The sequence below is a fragment of the Apteryx mantelli genome, chromosome 18, assembly GCF_036417845.1.
Source record: "Apteryx mantelli isolate bAptMan1 chromosome 18, bAptMan1.hap1, whole genome shotgun sequence".
Lineage (NCBI taxonomy): Eukaryota > Metazoa > Chordata > Aves > Apterygiformes > Apterygidae > Apteryx > Apteryx mantelli.
The window spans coordinates 8,475,622-8,493,629 of record NC_089995.1 but is presented as its reverse complement, the minus strand read 5'-3'; the positions used below and the strand labels follow the sequence as shown (position 1 = coordinate 8,493,629).

Sequence of the window (18,008 nt, the reverse complement as noted above, 5' to 3'; positions counted from 1 at the left end):
AAAACTTGGTGGGGCTGCTGCCCCTCACGACGTGCTGATTTTGGTATTTTGTTTGTGTGAAAAGCTAGGAGCGAAGCTCCAACAGTTTTGAAATGTCCTGCTTCAGTATTTTTTGAATGCTGAGTTTTGATTTTTTTCATTATAAAAGATATCCCATTTTTTTGTTTCTGAAATGCTATTTCCTGTATTGTCATATAATACCTAGGAGACAGGACTGAAAGAAAATACTTTGATTTGGTCAAAAGGAAGGGTTTGGCTGGATCAAATGTTTTTGGCAGAAGAGTTTCTCTTCACAAAGCAATCTGAATTTTGGGGCTTTACTGTGATTTGGAACAAAGCAAACGTCAAAATCAGGAAACCTCACAAGGCAAATTCTCAAAGAATAGCTGTGCTCTCCACTGCTCTAGGAAATATTTTGGAAGAAGTGTGGGGTGAAGATGAGGATTACACACAGAGCCCAGTACTGAGCTCAACTCTGAGCTATTTACAGGTGGATATTTTACCTACACACACTTGGCTATCTAACATGTCTATTCAAAGGTGTTTTATTATTGCTTTTTATTGCCATGTACACAATTTTGGGGCATACAATTAATTCACACAACTGTGCAGTTAACCTTGTGCATGAGCACAGGGTGCAGAGCCCTACACTATGTTTTTTATTACAAGAATCTCTTGCGATAATGCACAGAGACCTTTGAGCTTCCTTTGTCTCCTGTACAGCAGATGATTGAAAGGATGGGACAAAAGGAGAAGCATGAATTTTACTGTCATAAACAGTGAAAAAGTAATAAAACAAATTAACCATAACAGTCCCTACTACAGGCCTCTTTCAAGCAGAGATAACAGTATCGGGGCACCGCTGGCTGTCGACATCATTGACTGTTTTTGATACCGATGGGCCTTGATGAGTATTGATTTCCGTACGTATCGCAAGGGCATGACATCCATAGCTAGCATGGGTATCTCTCAATCTCGAGAGGCATCGCGTCCTGTTGCTTTTCCTTGTAGCCCCGGAGAGCTGGAAGACCCGTGGGTAAATCAGTGACATCCTCAGGGAGTGGAGGAAGGGGTAGGGTCCAGGGGTCCCCAGAGGGACGTGGCCAGCCCATCCTGCACTTGAGCTACCCTCACGCAACAGGTCCTGCAACAAAAGTATCTCCCTCCTTAGGCCCTCTTCTCCTCTGTCACACACATGCACCACAGGTTATTTATGAGAGAGGGTCTGTACTGGCGCTTGCTTGGTATTTATTGCAAGAGTTTCCTCGCCAAGGCTGGCTTGGGCTGGGCTCCTTTCGTCCACCGCACAGGGGTTGCTTGGAGAGCACAGCGGGATTTCTGAACTTGTCTGCAAACATCTGGCATCAAACTTTTAAAAAGCCAGAACTGAAAACAATTCTCTTTGAAAAGCACCCCTCTAATAACAAAAAAGCAGATTAGAATAGATATTAGGGAAAACATAAAAATGAACCAGATCCCACCTGTCAGATCCTGGGCCATGCGTTTGTGAGCTCTCCTCTAAGACTGGAGTGAGTGTGTTGACCCAAAAAGAAACCTTGAGATCCTCTGGCAAAGGTCCACCTTAATACAGTGCGCAGATAACTGTTTATTATTGCACATAATCCAGCAGAACAACTGACAGAAAACTCTGGACAGTATTATACAGATTGTAGTAAACGACTTGCAAAATCTGTGATGAAGGTACTTTTTGTGAAGAGTGAAATGTATCTGCATCTTTGTAAGACCTGAAAAGTTTAACACCATATCCTAGTCAGTTTTGAAAGCATGCAGTTTGAGGTAAATTTGTTATTCCGCATCTAAGAACACAAAATCCCTAAGGGGCTATATATTTATTTATATATATCCATATCTCAGTGCCATATGGATATATTTATATGTCACATAAAAGCAAATCTACCTACTTTTCTCAGAATGTTCCTAGGAGGAAAGCTCATAACTGAGTGCACATCACATGCATACAAAACTGGGATGGGATGGAGGAATTGCCTTAGTATTGTTGAAAAAGACCCATTTTTGTGCTTAGTGATAAATAAAGGCCCCTCAGGTCTCTCAACAGAAATTGTATTGGTAGTTAATGAAAGCAGCTGGCATATCAAAACTGCAGAGCTGGCAAGTGAGTGCCAGCAAACAGAGGTAAAGCATCAAAGGCAATGGAGCCTGGGGTTTGCAATACATTTATATTTAAGAAAAGAAAAAGAAAGAAGCAAACTGCTAGTAAACTATGCTCTGTGGAAGTGTAGATGATGCTGCACAGCTTTTTCAGGACTGGTACAGCCGCATGGCTTTTAGAAAGGGATCGCATTCACTTCTCCCACAGTTAACACCATATATTTGCGACTGCGGCAACATTCCTGAGCTAAATAAGGTTAAAAAATAAACTTGGTTCACAAAGAAAAGTATTGAATTATTCTCACTCTCTTATGGCATAATTAGAGCAAATAAATTAGGCAGGTTTTGCCCTCTGTCTCCAGGCAGTGTAAACCCCTGCCTCTCTGCCGCATCGTCTTTGAAATCCTTTCAGATTGGCATTTGGAGCAGACTGGACATCTGTTTTTTCCTTATCCATCATTTCCCCACTCTTTCCAGTCCCTCAGATTTTCTCAGCCAGTCCTGTGCTGTGGGACTTCAGGATACACAGAGGTGCACAACTGACTATAAATAACATTTCTGATTATCTTAAAAAGGGATATAAAATACATATTGCTTTTAAGAAGAAGGAAACATGTCCAAGCACTCAGCCTCACACTAAACTGTAACTTCATCTGTGCTGATTTTCTAAGCTCGCACTGCTGAGGATCAGAGGAGATCAGGGTGGAAACCTCTCCTTTCAAATGTCGCTCTCTGTCGCAGTTCTTGGGAAGGATCAGTGCGTATTGCCAAGGCCTCTAAGTCTCACACGCAAGAACGGCAGCCAGAATTTCCCCTCCATACTCGACCACCGATCAAAGTCTGGCTGCTGCATACTTTTCAGCCCAACACCCGGATACACTCAGGTTTCTGCACCTTTTTGCTTTCAGGAATAACCTAACCACTCCCACGACGGTAACCCTGTGTGTACTGGCTGGAAAGTCAGCTCACTGCCTTGGTGAAACTGCGGCCGGGACTTCAACGGGGAGGAACCTGTGGATGTGTGGGCCACTTTTCTGTGAGCCACCTTCTTTTAATTATAACTCACACCGTTTTCATAGAAAAAGGGGAGAAGGGGCAAATTCAGCACATGTATTTCCTTTCCAATTACAGCGGGATGTAACCTGCGGCAAGACGCTCCTGCAAGGACAGCTGGTGGTGGCAAGAGGGAGCTGGGAGGGTGCCTGGTCTCCGCAGGGCCCTGTCTCCTTGCAGCGCTCCCCGCTCGCGTGGGCAGCCCTGGCTTCACGGGTCCCACGGGCCCGCACGGCGCAGCCCCCGCCTGTGGCTCCTCTGCAGGTGCATCAGGGGATCCGGCTGGAGTCTGCTTACACTTCAACAAGTCCAACTTCACTTGCTCCCCCTCTCAGTCCTCTACACACAGAAAACAATTCCAGACGACAGGGAAAGGGAAGGCTTTTTGTTCAGCCCTTTGGGGGACTTCCAAGTGCGGAAAGCTGCTCTGTCCATCCCCAGATGTCGTGTGGCTCTCATGAGTCATTTTGGTTGCTGTATATTGCTTCATCTCCAGGACACGGATGATTTTCTTTGGGAAATCTCCGACACTGAGTCAACCAAGGGAGTTAAAAAACACATCTGAATGTGCATGGATGAGACCTTCTCACTCATTTTCCTACAGCTATAGATAAATCCCTCATCCCTGGCATGGTAGGACAGTTGATGGCTTTGGTGAGAACAATTTAAGGCAACTGCTATTTCATACAAATAAGAGAAGGAGGCTGAATTGCAGAAATCCTGGCTTTTTCTTGGTAGATCACAGAGGCCAGCCACAGACTGGGAGCAGGGAGGCTGAACAGATCTTCAGGAGATTTCGTTTAAGGTTCATATTTGCAGTGCAACCTTGGGATCTCAAGCCCTCCTCTTAGATGTTTCCAGGTGGCTGAGAGTTTAATCCCTGCCAAGGTCTGTGGTCTCCATCAGCAGCAATGCCTATTACAGACACAGATGAATGGAAAAGTCAATAGGGAGTGAAACAACGGCCGCGTAACCATCCCTGACTACCAGAGTGCTGGGAGAGGAGGGCACTCCGCTTCTCATGGGGCAGGCTGCTCGCTGGCCCTCGTGGCTCGACCCCATCCTTTGCATACTGCAGGATGTCTGTGGACAGATTCGGTTTGAATCTGAAATCAGACCCTTGCAGAAAACATTTAATAAATGGTTGGCATGTTTAAACTAAGTTGACCACTGAGATTTGCTGCTGATGGAAGACTAGAGCAACAAAGGCCTTCAATTCATTTCCCCCAAGGCTTTCATCCATGCAGTCTGAACGGGGATTAATTAGACTTAAGAAAGCAGTGTCTTACTGAGTAGTTTTATTCCCCAGGAGACCCCAGGGGAAGGCAGCTCAGCATCCCGACAGGAGCTTAGGAGGAGCCTCTTGTGTTATGTTCAGGTGTGAGGACCAAGGGTCAGGTTCAGCCTTCATGGGGCTTTTTTTTGCAATATTTCAGCCCAAGGTGACAGAAGCCTTGTGCAAAACCATGACACATTCCTGTGTGCAGGAACCACCCAGGCAAAAGAAACCTCACAAGTTTTCATTGCCGCCAAATCCAGATGTAAACCATCATCCTAACTCAGGCAGAAGACCAGCGCAAGCTCCAGTTTAATCCGAGTTAGATACAGATGTCTCAGCTCACATTTACATTAAGTAACATGGCTGCATAATGACAGTGGCAGAACTAACACAAGTGCATATTAGAGCTGCAAATTTCACATTTGCGCATTTTCTTTATGTTCCTGTCTTGCTGGGCTGAGTTCCAATAAATATTGCAGTGCATGAGTTACCTGGCAGCAGTGGCCATGGAACAGCAAATTGAAAGTGTCTTTTGCAGCATATTTGCAGAAAAAAAAATCAAATTTAACATCACACATTCTTGCACTGGAAATCTCGCTCCATGAATCAGGTCCATCCAATTGAGGGGGCAGAATTGTACTGTGGGACTGTATCCAATCAAAACAGTTCCATTTTTTAATTTTGAGGAAGTTATTTTATGAAGACACTAGGGAAGTATACACTGAAATTACTCCACCAATCACTCTTGGAATAGACAAGGGATAACTGAGAATCTCAATGCATATGCAGGCAAATTACAACCAAAGCAGCGAAGTAGCACCTCCTGAATAAATGCCCTTGCATTTTCATCATCAGTGCATCCATCAGCGAATGATTTGCATTGTCAGTAAAGCTAGTCAACCATAAAATGCCTGCAGTGAAGTCTACAGAAGCCCTCAAATTGGGGATAAAATCTTGTTTAGTTGTGTTTGCTCTTCTTACCTTGTCTGAGGGGAACATCATGTCAAAAAATGTACAAATAAGATGGCCAGGCCAATGTTCAATAAGATGACCATGCAGATCACGATTGTGTTAGGTCCCTGAAGGAAAAAGCCAAAACAAAGTATTATACACAATTTTCCTGATTTCCAACCAAAGTATTTCCAAATAGTGCTTTTCTAAAGTCACATCTAAATGGACTGCAAGATAAGACTGCAAGATGAGAAGCGGCAGGCTAATAAAGTGTAAGGCTTTACAGGTGTATTTGACAACAGCAAAATGAATTACAGTGATTATTTTTTAAGCCTGGGAAATCAACCTGTGATCTGATAGCACAATTCAGCTCATAAGATACTCCTACTGCAAAAGAGGAGAAGGGAAAAAAAGCAGCTTTTTTTTTTTTCTGTCCTACATTTTCCCCCAAACTTTTCACATCTACACTGTTTGGAAAATGGGAGGGAACGGAAGAAAAGGGTGAAAAATTTATCATAAGATGTCTCTTTTCCTCAAATTTTGAAATTCCAGATTTACCTCATTGCCTCCACCAGGGAAGTGCTCACTGCAAAGGGGACAGGGAGGATGAACTGTCCTTTAAACGTCCTCCCCAGATTTCAAGCGATTCTCCAGACCAAGCAGCATGGGAAAAGTTGACTAGCATATTTCCAAAATCCCCGAGGACCCCAGAGAGCTCAGTCCGGAGATGACGCAAATAGGGTGCCAGCTTTTTGGTCTCTTGACCAAGCTCTGCGACCCAGCCGGAGCTCTCTTGGCCGCACGGCTGCACGTTGATTTAGCACCACTGTTTCCCATCCACCGACACAAGGGCTTCGTCCCCGCTCGCGTCCGGCCAAGCCGGGCTCTGGGAGGGCTACGGGAGCAGGAAGCGCAAAGCAGGGACGGGCCAGGGAGCATCCCGGCCCCACGCAGCCTGGCTGCTCCCCTGTTGTATCGTACAGGGGACGTGTCTCAAAGGAAACACGGTTACAGCTCTCCCAGCGCAGGAAGGAAGGTTAAAAAAAAAACAGCTGGAGAAGAGGAAAGCTGTGTTTTAGTGACGACAGGTTTTCTGTGGTTGTGTGACATTGCTCGATGTTCTCACGCTGCCCAAGGGCCAGACGAAAACAGTTTCCGTTTCCTGCTAGGTGAGGCGAGGGATGGAGCCGGGGCAGGGTGCAGATGCCGCCCCCTGCGCCCCAAACCAGCCTGGCAAGAGCAGGGACATTTCTTCAGAAGTTGTCACACTGTTTCCCTGGATGGCAGGGGCACGGCTGGCAGGGAGGGGATGGGAGAAAGAAGAAAGTCCTCCAAAAGGCTTTAGGAGCCAAGAAGAGCCCCTGGGAGCCTCTCCGGATCACACCGCCGCCCTGGTGCTCGAGGGAAGCCCTGGCGGCCCCTCAGCGCCCGGCTCCTTCGTGGAGGGCAGCGCGCTGCCCAGGTGTGCCGGGGCAAACCGGCAGCAAGGGGCGGAAGCTCCCTGTTCCCCCTCTTGCCTGCGCTGGGAGGGTATCAGTGGAGGGGGGGAAAAAAGCAATTTCCCTCTTAAACCGAGAAAGGACCTGGGACGCTGCAGAGATGCCTGCCTAGGGGCCAAACCGCGAGCCCGCCCCGCAGAAAGGCTGCCCCACGTCCCCGGGCGCTGACCAGGGCGGCGCGGCACCCGACCCGGCCTCAGCCCCGCGCCACTGCCACCGGCCGGGCCACGCGCCCCGTGGCCGGGCAGCCACCCCGCAGCGTCACCTCTTCGCACTCCTGCTCCTCCGGGGCCGCGGCCGCTGCCGCTGCCGGGGGGGGCCCCCTTCTCGCCGCCCCCTTCGGCTCAGCCTTCACCAGCGCCTTGGTCTCAGTCTTTCTCTCGGCCGCGGCTTCGGCCCTTGCCGGGGGCCTGTGCTCGGGGCTGCGGCGCTGCCTCGGCTCCTTGTGGCGGGGCTCGGGCCGGGCCTGCTCCTGCTTGACCTCCGTTTTGGGCACGGGCTTCTCCTCGCAGGTGGCGGCGGGCGTCCCCCCGTGCCGCCGGGCGTCCCCCGCGGCCTCCGCCTCGGCTCTGGGCTCCGGGGAGACGGGCTTGGAGGGGGGCTTGGGCTCGGGGAGCGGCTCGTCCTCATAGTCCGCGGGCGGGGAGACCGGGGAGGTCCTCACGGCGTAGCTGTGGTAGCCCTTGAAGAGCTCGACGTCGGGCTCGCGCGCCATGCGCTGCAGCGGTTTGATCTCCATCTGCTCGGCGGGCGCCCGGGCGCCGCTCAGCCGCCCCGAGCTCTGCGACGGGGGACGGCTCTCGCCTGCCGCCTTCCCCCCCAGGCCCGGGGCCGGGGCCAGTGTCGGGGCCATGTCAGCCGGCGTGCCGGCCCGGCTGCCCTCGCCGCCGCGCTCCTCATCCCAGCTGCGGGGGCGGAGGAAGCCGTCCTTGGGGGCGCTGGACTTCGGCCGCTTGGCCTCCGGCGGGGTGGCTGCGGGGCTGGGCGCCGGACTGGGCCGGCGGCGCGCCGCGTCCTTCTCGTGGAGCTGGGGGCTCTCGGGGGGCGTGGGGGGCGGCGGGGCGCCCTCCGGCCGGGGGGGCTCCTCCTCCATGTTGATGGCGTGCTCCGCGTTCTCCATGATCTCCTGCAGCAGCTTCCTCTTCTGGTACTCGGGGCCTGGGAGGGGAAAGAGAGACGCTCAGCGGGGGCTGATGCGCCGGCTCAGCCCCCGGCCCTGCGGCGTTTGGGGCAAGACCGCGGCTCTCCCCTTCCCGGCCCCGCGGGGAGGCTACAGGATGGGACGGGAGCTGGCAGACCCCGCGGTGTGAGCGAGCGCCGGACGGATCCAGTCCCCCTGTTCCCTCTGCCGTGGTGAGCGTGTCAGCATTTGGATAGAGAACAAAATACACTCCCCTCCCGACTCCACTTTATCCCGTTACTTCACTTTCAGCTGCCTGTTCCAGCCTGGACATGCCCCCCTCCTTCAGAAACAGATGCGAGTGTCTCACACCACATTTTTATAGCTGCAAACTCATTCCGCATCCTTCTCCTTCAGCCTGATTAAAGGATGTGACCAACTCCCAAGTGACAGGAGCGAGGGTGGATTTTCTGCTGTATATCCCAAACCAGAGTGTGTTTTCAGAAGGGATTTCCCACATTACTGGCCAGAGGCGTGGATGCCCTGCTCATGCCGTCCTCCATGGGAAAAGCTGAAGGAAAACAGGCAGGAGCTCCAGATGAAGATAAAGAAATAGTGAAAATCTGCAGCCCTATTTTTTGTGGCTTTAAGTCACATAGATGGATTATCCTGGGCCTAAAGAGGATCAGGCTCCCACCTAAGCTTTTTTATGGCTGGGAAACTCTTCCACGTGGCTTCTTTGGTATCTAATAGTGTGGCTGAGCACAAGCTGCACCCTTTCCCGTAGTGAGGAGAAAATAGTGATTTGGGTGTCTTCCTCTCTCCAGCCACCTTTGCTAGAAAACCTGTCCTTCATTCCTCCCTGTGGGAAATGCGGGGCTGGCCGTGAGAGCATGGGCATTTCACAGACCTTCCCTCCGCACTGACCCTGGCACCCCCGAAACAGCAGCAAAATCACCTGGCACCATCACACAAGGTGATGCAGGGCTTCAGGCTTCATCCTGTTCTCATCTCGCATGCTGACTTGTCAGCTCTTAGCAACGTTTGCCATCGCCTCAATTATTCACCTATCATTAAACCTTTTCTTCTTGTTAACCCTGGGCCATGTCTGCAAAGCAAATCACAGCCCAGCTGGGGCCAGGGAAGTCAGCCAGAGCTTGGTGATGAAGATGGCCTGCTCCCTGAGGCTGGTTGGGAGCAAAATCCACCAGAACAACTGGGCAAATTGTGCTGAAAAACAGCTGCACGCAGTGCCCTGTGCAGAGGAACCCACGCTAGGACAAGGGCTCTGGGTGTCCTGCAATGCCCGTAACAAACAACAGCAATGAGGGATGATCACAGGCTCCTTAGGGACAAGGTGGGATCACAGAGCAGCACGTCTGAAAGCAGAGAACCAGCTTTTGAAAATGGCTTTGGCCTCATTCTGCTGAGCCCAAGCGATGCCGGGGGAGTGGAGGTATGGGGCTTGGTCTGTGCTCCTGAGCGGTGCAGACCCTGGACCATGCTGTCCCCATGGCCTGGCAGCTATCCCCCTCCTCTCCATTCCTCCTAGGACTGGAAATTGGAGATGGGTGCTTCATTCCCTCTAATAAATCAATGGTGTGATTTGCCTGCTGCTAATGGGCACTGCCTCCCCTCGGAGGGGCAGTGGGAAGAAACAGGGGATTTATTTTCGCTACTCTCCCCTGCCTGCACGCTCCCGTCAATCAGGAGGCGACCCATTCAGGGCCATTTATTTCTGGCTGCAAATAGATTATTTGGAAGCCATTTCAACAGTTGTTCAGTCTCCTCAAAATAGGCTGCCTGCAACTCCTGGCTCCTTGCTATCAGCTGGTGCTTTCTTCTCCTCCTAAATAATTCACACCAGAAAAAACCTGCTTTCCTGGAGGGCATTGAACAGCCCTGATCCTCTTCTCCTCCCCACCCTGTGCCTCGCCACCTCCACCTCCAAGCCTGACATTTCAGCGAGGACTTTGGCTTACATCACTCCTGCCTAAATTGTTACTGTTGACACCCTAAATGAAACCCAGGGCTAAATGCTTATTAAAGAGCTGAGGCCCACTGAGCAGGGCTCATCCTACACCAAAAGTGGGGACAGCTGGGGGAATGTATCTGCCCAACACCATCAGGCTCTCCGAGCTGTGAGACCAGCTGCCACCTGAGTCCTAGCAAAATCCAAGGTGGATTATTGTATTTTTTCATGGATGGTGCAGCCTTCCAGGAAGACACATTTATCTTTGTTGAGCTCTGATCACATAGTAAATTTTGAGGTTAAAAAGAATCATAGGAGAAAAATTTGTGCACCAGCAGGTTACATGGCCATTGAAAGAGGCCAGGACCCAAGTGAAGCTATACACAAAAACACTGAGAGGATTCAGGCACCTGAGCAGCAAAGACCCGAAGACAGGCTGGTCCAGGCATTTTGCAAAGACCATTTCAATTGTCTCATTGAATTGCCATGGGTGGAAAAAATAAACTAGCTATATGTCAAAAACCTCCCATCAGGAATTCCAGTTTCCTTTGCCTCTGTGCTATAAATACCCCAGAATGCAAAGGGTGAACGTGGAGCCGTGAGTGACAGCTGAGGGGCTTATGCTAGGATCAAATGACGTTAGCTATTGTTAAGCGAAGTGTCACACGCTGGCTCACACACGTGCCAAGGCACTGCGGTGTTTCCCAGCCTACAGCCAGCCCCAGCAGAACTCGCTGTGCTTCAGGGAGACACAGGCAAGCCTCCAGGGTGACGTCTCCCAAGCCGCGAGAGCGCAGGACGAGGCAGGAGTGCAGGGAATTTGGGCAAATCAGTAAGCCAGACTCTCTCCAGGCTGAGTGCTGGGAGTGAGCCATTCCCATTTCCCACTGGGTGCCCTGTTACCATTATTTAGCACCGGAAACCTGGAGGCACTGAAATCAAGGCAGGAGTAAGCAGCAAGTTTTGGTGAGCGGGAATCAAAACGGTGGGATCCTGTCCCCAGTTTCACCACTGGCTAACGTATCGCCCTATGGCCCGTTGTGATCCTGCTGCGGCAGCCCCGGGGCAGTTGTTCCAGGTAACAAAACCAGATAATAAGAAAGACAGGATACAGACACAGGCACCTGGAACCCTGTTTTCTGCTCTATTCCTATTTTCCCTCTCTGTAAAGAAAACTTTCCAGGAAGAACATATCTCCAGCTAGCTAGGCCTAGGGAAAGGTATTTCATAATGCTGCTTCTAATATTATACTTCCAATCTGCTAAAGCCCAGTGCTTGATCTCATAGAAGGAACCTCACAAGTGTTTTTACAGGCAAATAATTAGCAGTGACGCTATTGAACAAATAGGAACTTAGAAAAATAGTATTTTGCATGAGCAACTTTCTTACAGGATACCAAAGACACTGATTAGCTCAGTCTGATCATACCCTGGCACAGTGTGGAGCCCCACAGGATAAGGAATATGAGTCAGCTGTGCAAAGCTGTTCCAAGAAAAAGCCACGTCTGCTCACGGGACGTATCAGCAGGAGAGCTGCAGATAAGACCTGAGCTCACAGCTCTGCCTGCCTGATGCTGGGAAGGCTTCAGCCAGACTTGGCTGACCAGGTCAGGGGCAGACTTTCCATGCACAGATTGGAGAGGACCTGGAGCCAGCTGAGGTGGGTAAAAGGTATGGGGAACACAGGGAGAGGCTGAGGGACTGTGGTGTTTTCCTCCAGGATGTGTTGACATATTCCAAGAGGTAAAACATTGGTGTAAGGAGGACAGCAATCATTTGTAGTCCATGTGCAGGGGGATTGGCTGAGCTTGCAGGAGAGCAGATTTAGGATAGACAGGAGGGAAAGCCCTTGAGATATAAAGCAGGGGAAGCATTTGAACAGACTCCCTGAGGAAATTGCGAAAGCCCTTTTAGATGCTTCTAATCTTACCTGGCTGGTAGAAGTCTGGAGAGAGCTCCCTGGCCATCATCCTGGCTATGCCCGACTCGTTGTTAGCTGCCTGGGCTGCCTGCTCGGACCCTTCAGCCTTGGCTTTGGCATGTGTCGTCCTGCAGAGACAACAGGGGTGACAGTCAGTACCATCCCAGCTGACATCATCCTGGTTTGAGCACAGGCCACAGTGTCAGCACCAAGCAACAAAATTAAATCAGTCCATCTGGCATAACCAGATAGAGGCTCTTCTGCTGAAGCCCCCAGGATGACTGCGAAGGCGCAGGGCAGTTACCTGCCGGGTCTGAGCACTGTGTCTGCTGCTGCAGAGGCAGCGGGCGCCTCTGCGTGGCTGCGGCAAGGCGTGCAGGTCGCCCCGACGAGCGACACCGAAGACTGAGCAGGTAGCACGCAGAGCCTGCCTGCTGGAACTGAAAACCCAGCACTCGAGGGCAAAAGACAACGTTTCCAGCAAATAAGGTGCACAAATGCTAAAGGCTAATATGTCTGTGAAAGTTGCACTTAGCCATGCAAGGAAACGGGGCAAGTATATTTGCAAAGGTGACTGTGTTAGGTATTGCAGCTAGGCAGCAGGGACTGCAAACAGGCTTGCCACTGCGCTCCTGAGCACTGAAAGCCTTGCTCAGAGGGAGATTTTCAGCCACAAACTCTGAGAAACTGAGGCTTGGTGGTGGCCTGTGGCATGCGGTGTTTTCCAGAGCTGCCCCCAGCGCAGGCACGTGGCCCCGGCAGCGAAACCCAGTGTGGCGGAAAAGCCGCAGACGAGACACAGCAGCTGGACAGGCCCCCTCCATGGTGGGCACCTCGCGGACCTTCTCCATCCCATCCCATCGCCCGGCACGGCTTCAGGGCACAAGGCCAATGACGGGGACAAGGACGCAGCAGCTGAACACTGCCAGCCCTGAGCTGTCATACGTAGCCAGCACCAGCTTAACTGCACGCGTGCCCTCTGCCCAGCCCCTGGGGATGCATTTTATCCTGAATCTCTCTCCTGCGGCTCTCCAGCAAATGACACAGCTTGTCCACGGGCTCCTTTCCTCACCCAGCCTGGGGAGCTGTTCTCGTCGCAGGAGCTGGGAAAGGCAGGGATATCTCCTCCGTCGCAACCTGGGGCCCTGTGCCTGCTCCCCTCCTCACGGAGCGTGCCCTCCTCGCTCCATACAGCTATCCGAGGTATTCAGCACCGGCTGTCGTATTCCTCAGATGCCTTGCACCCGGGACCCTGTGATCTTCGTGCTAAGAGCGAGGCTCACTTTGCGGCCCAGCTGCTCGCTATCTAGGAGGAAGCTGACTTCAAACAGCGAAATAGCACCTTAAAATAAAGGCGGGCAGAGCACCGTGTCCCCAGCTGTGTTGTTCCACCTGTGGCTTGTGGAGACCTGCTTTCCCAGTGCTCTCACCGACGTGTTTCCAGAGGCTCCCAGCTTCTCCTGCTCTGAACATAATGGAGCAAACACTGGCTGCACATTCAAAGCCGCATTATTTTTGCGTGGACAGTTATATGTGCAGTTAGCAGCCTCCAAACACCTGTTCACTATGAATTACAACCTTTAATGTGGTCTTCTGATATCTGATGAACTATTCAAATGACACCCAATGATCTTTTTCAGATTCAGGTTGTATCTGGTGGTGTTTTACGACAAAAAATGAAGAAAGATGCAGTTCTTGCCCCGTAACTAAAATTCTCTGAAGGAATTTTTGGACTGACAAAAGTCAGCCACAATACCAGGATTCCTCCTTTTGCACATCAGAGAAATGCAGTTTGCAGACGAGAGCAGCTTTAGTCTGAATACTTTACAGGTGCAATGAAAACTGATGGAAATGCTGTTGTGAAACCGTTACAAGATAGAAGACATATATATATATATATATATATATATATATATGTACATACACACACCCACACAATTCTAGGTGTGGGGAAAGAATTACGTTTAGGGCATCAAACCCAATTGATAGGACTGGCAACAGTGTGACTTGATGGGGAGCCAGAAACGCTGTGCAGGGCCCTGTGACAGGGAAGAGGGAGCAGAGCTGCTCTGTTTCAGCCTGTCTCGCTCCGGGAACGCTATCCCGGTCTGCCAGAGACATGATTCACCTCTCTGCCTATGCTGGCGCGTTATCTCCCCGCTTTCTCAGCAAGCCGAGCTGGCTGGGATTGCTGTCATTCTTGGTCTTTTCATCCAAAATTATTACAGCTCCTGAAACACCCAGAGAGGTAAAGTGATGAGGCAGAAAACAGCAATCTTAAGCCTCTGCTTGCAAGCAGGAGGTCTGAGGCAGTTCAGAACAGAGCAAGCACCTCCTTTTTTGGTAGTATATAATCAGCATGTTTAATTCCACTATAATCTGGCAGGGGCCAAGGGGGATGTTTCTGTGCTTACTATGCTGGGGGAATCAGAGTGGACTCGGCACGTGGCATCAGAGCCCTGGATGGGCCTGTGGGCTGGGGCTCCCTCGAAGCCCCTGGCACGGGGAACAGCCTGCCCGACGCCTGCCTCCAAGCAAAACACACTCACGAGCTCATCCAAGGTCTCCCTGTTTCATGGATGGGGAAGCCATAGCATGGAGGGGGCAAAGCAACTTCTCCCGTGTCCCCCGGGGATAGAGGCAGGTCTCTGGGGAGAGACCCATCCTGTCAATCTTGGTGTAGGAGATTCATCATGTGGAGATAAAACCCTCCCTTTCAACCACTTGCTGAACATTTGCTTAATGGACACTTCCCACCCAGACCAGTAGCCACCAGGCTCCTGCTGGGAGGGGAGGAGCAGCTCCTGCAAGCAGAGGGATCCTTTCCCAAAGGGGACTTCCAAAAAGGTAGTCTGGGAGCCGACACGGTGTTAGCGACTGCCCCCTCCACTAGCAGGGCGCAGAGCGGGACTCGTGCCGATGCATTACCAAACACGGGGTGCAGAGAGCTCCCGGCCGGCTCTGCCATTGCCCAGTGATGGGAGTAAAGCAGAGGAGCTGCCCAAGGGCGCTGGATGTGACACGGCAGCTCCTGATTACACTAATCTCCTGGAAGCCCCTGTCTGGGAGCTGGAGATTTCCTTTCCCCCAGAGAAGCTGGTGGATCTTATCTGGCTGCTGCGTGGAGCTTAAGTAACGCACCTCCCGCAGGCAGAGAGGCAGCAACGCCAGGAGAGGCCATGGCCGGGGCTGCCGCGGCTGCTCCAGCGATGCCGTGGGTCCTCGTGAGCTGCCCAGCTCGGAGGAGCTGAGGTGCCGGTGGCTGCGAGTCACCGCAGCCGAAAGCCCAGGGGGCTCCGCGATGTGCCGCCTCGGCAGAGGCAGGCACGAGGCCAAGGAGGCCGCGGGGCAGCTCCCGAGCCAGCGCCGCGCGAGGCAGGAGCTGGCGGAGAGCCTGCTGCCCTCTCCAAGGGAGCGAAGGAGGACCGGGCTCGGCGCTGGGGCAGGGCGGGGAGCAGACACCGTCCAGCTGGCAAGGCAAGAAGGACTGGTAGCTAGTCCTCCGACGCAGTGCGGCCAGCCTGAGTCTCAGCTCCCTGCGCCCATCGCAGAGCTGGGACTGCAAATCGGACGGCATCTGACTTTGGGATCCCCCCTGCTCTGGAAACGTGAGCTACTGCAGTTTTGCCCGGTCCACTTGCTCTGTGCGACACACCTGACCTCTGCTCTCATCCTGCCTGTTGCAAAGCCCTCCAGAAGCTCCTTGTTTTGGGGGAACTAAGACCAACACAGCTGCAGCGTCAAATCAGGCAGCTCCGCGGCCCCACGCGGTGGCCGTGCCGGCCTGCTGGCAGAGGCAGTGGTGCAGCGCGGGCTGCCCCGAGCCCTCCTCTCCTCTGCCTTGGGGCCAGGAGCCTCGTCCCTTGGCAGTGATGCTGACACCCTGCTCTGGTCCCGCTGACACTTAGACCATCTATTAGAGAGGCCGCCGGGTGACGAACATCTGGGTCGCGGAGACATTGCGCTGCTGCCCGTGGCCACCCAAAAGCTCTGCTGAGGAGTTAGTCACACGGTGACAAAGCACAGCTTGCAAGAGAGGGCCCAGCTGTAATAACAGTAACATCCAACTTTTATAGAGCATTTCTGGATTTATTATTCATTTGCGTGGCTGGCAGCGCCTGGGAGCTCAATGCAGAGAATAAACTCAGCCTCAGCTGCAAAGAGGTAGAGAAACACCAGCCGCTTTTCATATAAATTCAACACTTTTCAGGCAGCGCTTGAGTTGGGGCCATGTTTGTTCATTTACCGCTACACGTGCTGTCAGCCCTTAGCAGGTCACAGCCTGTGCTAAAACAAGCAGAAGGGAAAGGCTGAGGAGGGAAGAGGGAAGGGTGAAACTGCAGCAGGACGAAGACTTTTATAGCACCCAGCAGCAGGATTCAAAAGTGCTTTTGCAAAGCAGCGCTGGAAGATTAGCCATGAACATTAAACAAGTGCAGTGGAGAACAATAAATACGAAGAGGGGCCTTTTGAAACCAGCGCCAGAGCTCCCTGCCCCAAACGAGACCCTAAGGGCCAGGAGGAGGAAGCTTCCTAATTTCATCCTTGACTAGCTCCCCTGGCAGCACAGTTAAAAATAGCTCTGGGGAATTTTTTGGAGGGAGGAGCGCTAGCCCCACGCCGAGACGAGGAGGAGGCACGTACGTGATGCACGCAGCCCACCGTCCCAGCCTGCGGACCACGCTGCTGTGTCTTACTCCTGCAGGATGAGCCGGTTCACAGTGATGGCTCCGGGGCCACTGCCTCCCCGGGCAGGGATGGGTCGAGCCGCCGCCGCGTGGGTGGGAGAGGGAGGGTTAAACGTGTCTGCCGAGTCGTTTGCTCCTCTGGCACAGCTCTGACGCTCTAATTGTTTTTGTATTAGAGTGCGGACAGAGCACCGCTCCCGTCCTTCCTGGCCGTCTCCCAGAAACACTGCCCAAATCATTCCTCTGACTGCCACTAAAATCCCATGTGGATACACGAGCCGCAGCTGAGCACGAGCCGCAGCTGAGCACGGCCGCTAACAGGTGAGACCCAAAGCCAAGCCCGTAAGCCCATCTCTTTGGACGGTTTATGTGGTTTTGCACATCCACATTGGATTAGACTGTAAATGAGACTGGAATTAGTAGAGAATACTGCAAATACCAGACAGGGCTGGGGCGCCTACAGGTGCAGAGATGACCTTGTAGCTAGAAATAGGGGAAGACCTCAGCTCTCTGCCCAAGCTATTTCCCGTGCACATATTAAGGGGAAGACAGATGCATCCAGCACTGTCCTTCCTTCTCCAGTACAGACTGGTCGCAGGTTTCTGAGGAAGCAACACGTGCAAGAAGGAAAGCAGAACTGCACGCACGATTGCTGCCACGTCCAACATGGACAAGTGCCTGTGCCAGCGAGCCAGCGGTTTGCAAGAGGTCCCTCTCACCGCATAGCCCTGCTCGGCAGCCATCGCTACGTGCTGTGCTCTGAGCACAGCATAATGCAGCACAGGAACTTAAACAAATACAACATGCTTCCAAAATCAGGTTTGTGGCATTTTGCCCTTCTGAAGAAATTTAAGAGGAATAATTTGTCTTGGCAGGGACATTTGTAGTACTCAGGGATACAAGGAAGGATGCAGAAGTGCTTTTGCTGATGTTAACATGGTCACTTCTGCGTCCACATTGCAGAGAGAAAGGTCACACCAGCTGACCAGAACAGACACGCTTTCTGGCTTCTCTCTTTTCAACACCGTCTTTGTATTCACGTTGCCTCTATCCTTGGGGCAGCCTCTATCCTTGGGGCAGCCTTTTCCTCCTGCTCAGTCCCAGTCTGTCTCTCTTTTGCATCTCCCTCATGTCTGCCTCCGTACACACGTAGATACTAGCAAACCTCCATCACCTGCTCCCCTCGTTTGCCTGTACGTGGTCCAAGGCACTGCAGCCCTTCTCAGTCCCTTGCTTGTCCCACGGTCAAACCCACCTGTCTATCCTGTCCCAAGGGCTTCCTGCCCTGAGAGCTAGACGTCCGCTTCACCATCCATTCGCTCTTTTTGTCCTGCCATCTGTGCACACGGTATCCATCCAATTTAGACTCTGCCATCCCTGGGCAGGGTCTTTGCTG

At 52.2% G+C, this 18,008-nt stretch overlaps 1 protein-coding gene across 1 annotated transcript in view; it reads right to left on the bottom strand.

The window, feature by feature from the left end:
- Positions 1–1,578: 1,578 nt before the first annotated feature.
- The window catches only part of JPH2 (junctophilin 2), a 40,137-nt gene continuing 23,707 nt past the window's right edge, over positions 1,579–18,008 (bottom strand). Inside the window, exons 3-6 of the mRNA XM_067307781.1 lie at positions 11,934–12,052; positions 7,178–8,070; positions 5,444–5,541; positions 1,579–4,098 (exon numbers count right to left, since the gene is read on the bottom strand). Of these exons, the coding sequence (XP_067163882.1) occupies positions 5,461–5,541; positions 7,178–8,070; positions 11,934–12,052 (1,093 nt within the window). The 3' untranslated portion in view covers positions 1,579–4,098; positions 5,444–5,460. The remainder of the gene's footprint in view (positions 4,099–5,443; positions 5,542–7,177; positions 8,071–11,933; positions 12,053–18,008) is intronic.